Source organism: Pteropus medius, unplaced genomic scaffold (genome assembly GCF_902729225.1).
Source record: "Pteropus medius unplaced genomic scaffold, Ma_sr-lr_union100, whole genome shotgun sequence".
NCBI lineage: Eukaryota > Metazoa > Chordata > Mammalia > Chiroptera > Pteropodidae > Pteropus > Pteropus medius.
In genome coordinates, this window is record NW_024355695.1 from 2,338,222 (window position 1) to 2,346,808 (window position 8,587).

At 39.7% G+C, this 8,587-nt stretch overlaps 1 protein-coding gene across 2 annotated transcripts in view; it reads left to right on the top strand.

Moving 5' to 3' along the window:
* The first annotated feature begins 1,179 nt into the window (after window positions 1-1,179).
* LAMP2 (lysosomal associated membrane protein 2) overlaps window positions 1,180-8,587 on the top strand; it is a 34,061-nt gene continuing 26,653 nt past the window's right edge. Inside the window, exon 1 of one of the 2 annotated variants that reach the window (XM_039859077.1) lies at window positions 1,180-1,360. In XM_039859077.1, the coding sequence (XP_039715011.1) occupies window positions 1,297-1,360 (64 nt within the window). In that variant the 5' untranslated portion in view covers window positions 1,180-1,296. The remainder of the gene's footprint in view (window positions 1,361-8,587) is intronic. The other variant, XM_039859078.1, reaches the window with a different exon arrangement.

An 8,587-nucleotide genomic window follows, 5' to 3' on the forward strand; every position in this document is an offset into this window, starting at 1 on the left:
GGCCCCACTCCAAACAACTGAATCTGAATCTCAAGGGGTGGGACCAAAGGGACATCTCAAGTTTTACAGCCTCACAAGTGGTTCCAGCATTCAGCCAGGATTGAGAAACAAATTCCTAGGACTGCCACAGACCTATTGTTTCAGAACTCTGGGAAATGAGGTAAAGGAATCTGTATGTTATTAAAAATCCCCAGATGATTCTTTTGGAAACTAAGTTTTGAGAAGCAGTACTTTATCCCAATTTAAGATTTTTATAGTTGTTGAATGCTTCCGTTTGTTGATTTTTTAGGTTTCATCAGTTCAAGTGTTAAATATACCAAATAGTATTTTTAGTATGAATTCATTAAAGAATATTTACATGTGTATATGCATAGAAAAAACAACTGGAAGGAAGGATGGATGGATGGATAGATAAATGATAGAGGATAGGTAGGTAGGTAGGTAGGTAGGTAGATAGATAGATAGATAGATAGATAGATAGATAGATAGATAGATAGATAGAGATAGATAGATAGATATAGATAGATAGATAGATATAGATAGATAGAAGCATGCATGCATACATAATACATACATAGATTCTCTCTCTGGGTAGTAGGAATATGGATGATCTTTTTTCCCTCCTCTTTCTATTTTATCTCTATCTCATTTTGTTTCTTTCTGTATTTAAAGAAGTCTCTTCCTCTTTCTGAGTTCAATTTCCCCATCTGAAAAACAGGGTGTTGTAAGTTAATGAACTTCAAGGCCACGTCCTGCTCTGGCGGTCGGTGACTCCATACTGCCCCGCAGCTCCCCTGTCCGTTTAACAGTATGAACTGCATAGATAACAACGGTGTTTGGAGAATCATCATGTATGATTTTTGTATGCATTACGTTGTGATGCCTAGCAACCGTTTTTACTCCAGCAAAATTATACTCTTCTTCCTCAAGGAGTCGAAAGTGAAATAACCTCTACTATCTACACCCACCCCTCAAAAGTTCATCTTCTCCCTTTATCCTCGGATAAAACCGTCCGAGCATAACTCTTAGGAGCGTAAGAGTGACTGTGAACCAAAAAGCCAGGGCGTGGTCGCCCCAACCACCCGCCCCTACAATCACCACCCCTCTCGCCGCTTTGAAGCGCGAAGATTGGCTGGAGAGAAGAAAGAGCCCCGCCCCTAGTCTTATGACCCACGCTGAAGCGCCTAATCTTGGCTTTTGCAGCGCTGTGGTCGGCGGCGTTCTTTCCCTTCTTCCCCGGAGCTCTTTCTGTGGTGTTGCGACTCTCGTTGCCACCGCCAACTGCTCTTTGGAATCATGGTGTGCTTCCGCCTCTCCCCAGTTCCGGGCTCGGGGCTTGTTCTGCTCTGCCTCGTCCTGGGTGAGTTGTCGGGCCCTCCTGCTCAGTCCTTCAGCCTGGGCCAGGGGCGCCCAGTTCAAAGGCCGCATCCAGCGAGACTGGTCCCAGGGGGAGGGGGTTGAGAGGCTGAACGGCTGACAGTGGGCCGTGGCGCTTGCCCCGGCTAGCGAGCAGTGACTTAGAGAAGGCCTGACCGAGAGATGGCGGGGGAAGGAGGGCCTGTGAGAGTAAGAAGGGGCAAGTAAAGGGAGGTGGACGCCAAGGGAGTAGGTAGGAAAGGGCGAGGAGTGGAGCTGATCGGGGTAGGAAGAGTAACTTGGGGAACACACTAAGGAGTGAGCGTAGGAGAACAGTATGTGCATATTCTGGAGTGGCAGAGACAATTTAAGAGAGTCCTAGTTTCCTAGGATCAGGGAAGAGTTTTGAAGATGGTGGAAAAGTATGGGAGGAGACAGAAAATTGGGGAGGGAAGAGACTGTGCCTGCGAGAAGAGAAGTCAGGTATGACAGTAGAGTCTGAGGGGCAGTGAGAGGGTTGGGGGCTTTTATGGGTAGGAATTTAAGGCTGTGGAGGAAGGATGATTAAAGAGATGACGAATGATGCTGGATTTGAGTTTGCTGGTTGGAGTTTTGAGAGGGAAGGGACCCTACGGTGGCTGGGGCAATTTCCAGGAGAGAAAACTCCTGTCTAACCTCTAGAGACTAAAGGCATGAGTGGGAACTTCGGTGGGGATTGAATATCTGACTTCGAGGTGTTGAAGATACCGGTTTTCTACCAGTTTTGCTACTTCCTCTCAGCGAGAAAATCCCCAGATGTTTCATTTGGGAGGGCCTCCCAGATGCGAGATTTTAGAGGTGGTGTATCTGAATCTTGTATACTACCTCTTTGCCTTCAGACACCGTTTTCTTCTTCTATATCATACAAATGGCCTATTACCCGGTTTTCAGGGGAGGAGGTGTAGAGGGGTAGGTAACTTCCTAAGGGTTGGGTTGTTACCAGGTCCTCAGAATGGCTGGGTGAATATTGGCTGATTGTGCTGTGACACCCTCCCCCTATAAGTAGTGGGTCCCTGCCGGCTTTAATGCCTGAAAGGTGAACTTTGACCAGAATCTCTCTTCCTGACCTGATTCATCCTGTTTGTTGCTATCCACTGACTCTTGCTGTTTGTAACCTTAAAAAAGAAGAAGAAGAAGAAGAGGAAGAGGAAGAGGAAGGAACAGACCCAAATGGGAGTAGAGAGGAAATAGATATATTATTAGAGGCCTGAGAAGACAGTGAGAGGTACACATCTTGTAATACACATTTCAGTAGAATAAAATCAACACCTCTGGACAGTGGATTCTCAATCAAGGGACATTTGGCAATATCTGGAGACATTTTTGGTTGTCACAACTGGGAATTGCTTTTGGTATCTAGTGGATAGAGGCCAGGGATGCTTCTAAATATCCTACAATGCACAGGACAGCTCCCCTAAACAAAGACATATCCTCCTCAAAATGTCAGTAGTGCCAAAATTGAGATATCTTGCTCCAGAGCCACAGCATTGGAAGGATTCTTGATTATCTAATCTAGTGATTCTCAAGGATCTTTGCTGGGTGTCTTGTCAGATCAAAACTATTTCCAGAAAAATACTAAGTTATTTGTCTTTCTCACTTTCGTTCTCTCACCAGTGTACAGTGGAGTTTTCCAGAAACTATATAATAAGTGATGACATCACCACTCTCTTGGCTTTGAAGTATTTTATTCGCATCTTGGTTTTAACTTCAAATACCAATAGATATATCTCATATAAGCCAAAGCTCTTTGAAGTCCTCAGTGGATAAGAGAGTAAAGGGGATCCTGACACTGAAACATTTGCAAATCCCTGATCTAGTCCAGCTGTCTACATAGTGCAGGAAACTTCTGTATCCCTTCTGAAAGAGGGTGATGGAGGATTTGCTCAAGCACAAGACAAAGCTTTAACATACTGTGAAGCGCTTACTGAGGGCCAAATGACCCTGAGAGAGCTTGTTTACTAGAAAAGCACCTTATCGGTGACTAGAACACATCTGACCAAAGCATTTGTTAACCGTAATTCACTGCCAATTGAATATGCACAAGCACAACACTTATTATTTAGAGAAAGTGAACAAAATAATAGTTGTTTTACTTGTTGGCTTTCATGTCATTAATTTTTGTTTGTTTGTTTTTTAATGAAAGCTTTTTGTTTTGTTTTGTTTTGTTTTTACAAAAGCAATGCTTCCTTATTGCAGAAAATAAATAGGCGAAAAGAAGCACATAAAAGAACCCATTGGCTCATCTGCCAGTTTGTCATTTATTGATTAGGACTAACTAGATTCATCCTCTTGGAAGATTTCCAAGATCAATTCCCTCACTTCCAAGTTCAGAGCAGGATTTGGAGGAGTAAAAGTTAATAATATACTCAGATCAGAATTTTAAAAGGTACCAGCCGGGATGAACTAGAAACTATGTCTCTCCTACACAGTTGCTTTATCTGAGAGCTGTTGGTTCAGTGTGGCGTTCAAACTCCTTCCATGTGGTTTTATCTCGAGAATTTAGTAGGTCTTAAGTTGCCTGGTGCATTTTGCATGTTGCTCTTATATATTAAAATGCCTATCAAGAATAGGTTTTTGAAGACTCACTAAATATTTGTAAAGTACCTGTTATGAATCTCATGCTGTTCCTGGGTACTGCAGAAAATACCAGTGAAGGAGGATCTGTCCTGAATTTATAGTCTCATAACATTAATGCTCTAGCTGTGCCACTTTCACTTCATGACTTTATAACTCTATCCCAGCTCCACCAGTAACTTTACTTTTTAAAAATAGCTGCTTTAGAGTAAGTATAGAAAAGAATTCTTAGAATCTATATATTGGTCTTTTTCACAGAGATTAAATTATGCTGATATTTATTCGAATGAATTGTAACTGACTAGAGAACTTTCTGGTGAAGAGCTATATAGAGGCATTATAAAGATAAAGAGAATAGTGGATGAAAACCCTTTCCTAGCATCATTGCTTAATTGTGTTCTCTTTGTGTGACAGATTCCAGAATTCTGCAGTTATGGATTCTTATAATGAGTGATTTTCATTTTTTGGGGGGTTGAGACTTTCTGGGTGGGGAAAAATCTCGAAATATCCTGAGTGTGTGCTTCACTGGTTGGAGCCCCTCCCTCTCACAAATGTTTATCGCATGCCTGTACCAGGTGAAAGGGATAGACAGAGCGATGGTAAAGACAGATGAGGTCCCTGCATTCATGGAGTTTACATTTTAATGGTGGAAGACAGCCCAACAGATAAATAATATAATTTCAGATAGTGATAAGCACTATGAAGAAAATGCAGGAGGTAATTTGGAAGAAGAATGAGCAGATAAAAAGAGTGGGTGATGGGATTAGAAGGCCTTCCATTGTTGTGTGACATTTAAGCAGAAACCCGAGTGTTAGAAGGAAGTCAGCCAGGGGAACATCTGGAAGAATAGGAGTAAATCTTGTCTTTCCCAAACCCTTAGGTTATTAGGCTAGCCTATTTTCTACTCTTTTTTTTTTTTCTTCCAGTACCAGTCAAGTCTCCCCTATGGTATTAGTTTCTGAGAACGGAGACTTTCTTATGTGCTGTTATTTCCCTCTGCCTGCCTCACACAGAGCCAGGTACATGGTTAACCCTCCATAAATTTTTGTTGAGGGTATTCATTCATTGATGGGCACTGGGAATACAATGGTGAACTAGACCAACTTGTTCTCCTTATTCTTTTTGAACCGTTAATTATGTTTTGCAAGAAGTTTTTTTAGTCTTTGGGCTGAGAATCTCAAGATCAGTGCTAAGCAGTATATATAATTATAAACCAATTTACTAAAGTATAATCCCATATAATAATACTAGTATCTTATCGGTCCCCCTTCAGATTTACCTACATAGTAGTGAAGGTTAACACTGAGAACTAGGAAGTCCTTGTTGAGAAAGAGAATAAGGTTTTCCCAAAGAACCAAACTCTCTCCTTTTGGAAGTAATCTAAAAGAGAATGTAAGCATTGAGATTTTTCCACATACGGTTAAACTGATAACTTTGATTTCAAGGTTCTGCTAAAATTATTCTGGCCGTAATAGAGCTACTTGAAAGGACAGGCTTAATATTTGTCCATTAGTCATTGGTTATCACATCTGATAGGATTATAGATATTCAAATATTTCCATTAGTGCAGGTTTCTTTCTCTGTCTTTGGGTGGAATTTGTGATCAAGGATTATTTTCACAGCACTGTGGCTGACTTAAGTGATCCGTTAGTGCAGGAAGGCTGCTCCTTCCTCCTGTAGTGAGAAGAGCATTCTCATCATCATTTCATATTAAAGGGATCAGAGATCTCCTCCAATCCAAAAGTATACTTTATCAGTATTTATTGGTATCCTGCTGTGCATTGCAGAAGTTCTGGAGGTCTGCCAAATACCACTCAGCAATAAGCACTTTCCATTAGTTGAATAGTGTTGAATCTTATTTCTTTACCTGCTCTCTGACCTCAAAAAATTAAATTATCTTGTAGCTTACATTTATATTATTATTTTTCCTTTTTAAGAGATTTACCAAAAATCAAGAGTATCAGCAACTGAATGTGATGATTGTACCTATATTAGGAATTGTGAGGAACTGTTGATCTGACTTAACAAACCTATGAATAGAAAAGAAAGTAAATAGGTATTGTATGCCTGTATCCTGTTTTTTTAAGGATGCTTTGCTCAGCATCATTCTGAATTGATGAGTTTGAGGACGAGTCCATACATTAATATGATTAAAGTAAAAATATACCTAACAGTTGGGAAGGCTCTCTTTAGGTGCTGTGTTTACTAGAAGGGAGGCTTGTAAACTGGAATCTCTAATTTGCTTGGCAAAGTTCTCTTAGCTCTGAAGAGTTTACATGCTTTTGAAGAACCCGTTAGAGAAATATTCACACTACAATTCTTTGCAAGGTTAACTTGCCCAGTCTCACAGCTAGTAAATTGGATGGCCTGATTTGAATTCTAGCTCTTCAATTCCAGGGATGGTGTTCTTAATCACCTCATAATATTGCCTCTTATATCATTGTTTGTTTGTTTTTTTCTTGGTTTTGTTTTACCACCATTATCATGTCTCCACCCCACCCCCCATCTTGTTTATAAATGTTTATTTTTCAGCTACATTGGGTCAAATAGACTTGTAAAACCTAATCATTTTTTTTTTTGCAGTATCTTATGCTTGGAGAAATAAGTTCTGAGTTCTAAAATAACCTATAAATGAGTTCTTTGGAAACAAGATTGAGAGGATATTTGAATTTGAGAAAGTTGATTTTGAGGCATGCCTTTTTCTTTTCTTTGGGGAATGAACTCTCAGCTCTATAATTACATACTCTGGGTTATGTTCAACTGTGTTTTTTTAATGTCAAAAGCCTTTAAACAAAAATGGTTTGACTGTTCTAAAATCAAACACAGAAATAAAGATGGAAATGGCTTGCTGGAGATTTTTTACCAAAGAGTAAATGTTTCAACTATAAACTTATGAGAAAAGCATTATTCCTAGCATGGAATTCATGTAAAAACTTGTAGAGAAAACTGTCATGGGGGTCGAAGGAGTCTCTAGAAGACGAATAGGTTGAGTTCACAATTTGGAAGAGCTAAAAGATTGGCCTTCGTGTAATTAGATCAAGCTATATTTCAGGTTCTTATTACAGGATATTTTTACCTTGACATAATCAATCTGTATTTACTGAGAATCTAATATGTATTTGGCACTACTAAGAATGATAAGAGATAGAGGAAACATAATAGACATAGTCTCCCCTACCATGACACCCATGATGGATGGCATTCATATAAAAGACACAGTCATAGGGGCTGTGGCACAGATAAGATCATCTGTTTAAGGGAGCATATTAGAATTCAAATGAGAGGCAGAGATGTTATCAAAAGGGAATCTTGAATCTATCTATCTATATCTATATCTATCTATCTATCTATCTATCTATATATATATATCATTCATTCACAGACTAGTACTTTTTTTGTTAGTTAATAAATTATTTGCTGTATGCTATAATTTACCATGGCACATCAGTTCATTGTGAAGTGACAGTTGAAGATTGCTGTTGTGGAGCTTACGACAATAGGGAGGTAGTTTTGCAGGCATAAAATAAATGAATAATTCAGGATAGTATAACAGACTGAAGTATGGGCGTATGCATTATGACTACTCCTCGAGGGCTTTTTTAATCAAGGAATTCTTTGTGGAGAAAATGGCTGCTGAGAAATGGATAGCGTATTAGTCCAGGTTCTCAATGGTAAACAACACAAATAAAATCCGATTGATTTTAAGCAGAAAAGGAATTTATTAAAAAGATACCAGGGTATATGCATACTCTTCGACCTCACATTTTCATTCCTGGACCCAACAGGTGCAGATATACATGTGTTCACCAAATGTCCATCAACAGTAGCACAGATGTATAGTGAAGTAGTCACCCAATAATGGAAAGCTATACAATTGAGAATGGACAGACTGCAGTTATACACAACTGCAGTTATACCAAAGTGAGTTTAACAAACATGATATGGAGTGATAGAAACCAGACATAAAAGAGAGCATAGTGAATGATTCCATTTATATCAAGTTGACAACAGGCAAAACTAACCTATCCTATTAGCAGTCAGGATGGTGGATAATGGTTGCTCTTGGGAGGGAAGTAGTAACTGAAAGGGGGAACCAGGGAGGCTTTGGAAGTACTTGGAATGTTTTGTTTCTTAACACAAGCAGGTTCAGTTTGTGAATATTATTTTAGCTGTATACTTAATGTTATGTGCACTTTTCCCTTCCATACGTTATTTTGTGCACTTTTTCATATGCATGTTGCACATCAGTAAAATTTTACATTATAAAATGTGTATATTAGGTAACTCAGAATTACTGGCAGTCCTAGCTATATATCCCAAAGCCTGGTTCAGTACCCCAAATCATGCTGCTGAGCTGTACTTCCACTGCCAACCATTAAATTGCAGCTTGTACTCACTGGCCACTGCCACTACCAGCTCTGCCTGTCTTGTTCCTTGGGAGCTTGATCCTGCTATAGGTACTTTGACCTGAGGGTGATAGTTCCATTCCTGACTCCATTCTGCAGCCCTGCCTATTCAAAATCCGTTGTGGATGCCTTTGTTAGGTGAAGCCTAGCACCGTGGAGTCTGGGAAAGCAAATAGCTGACATTTTCAGCTTTTATAATGGACAGTGATATC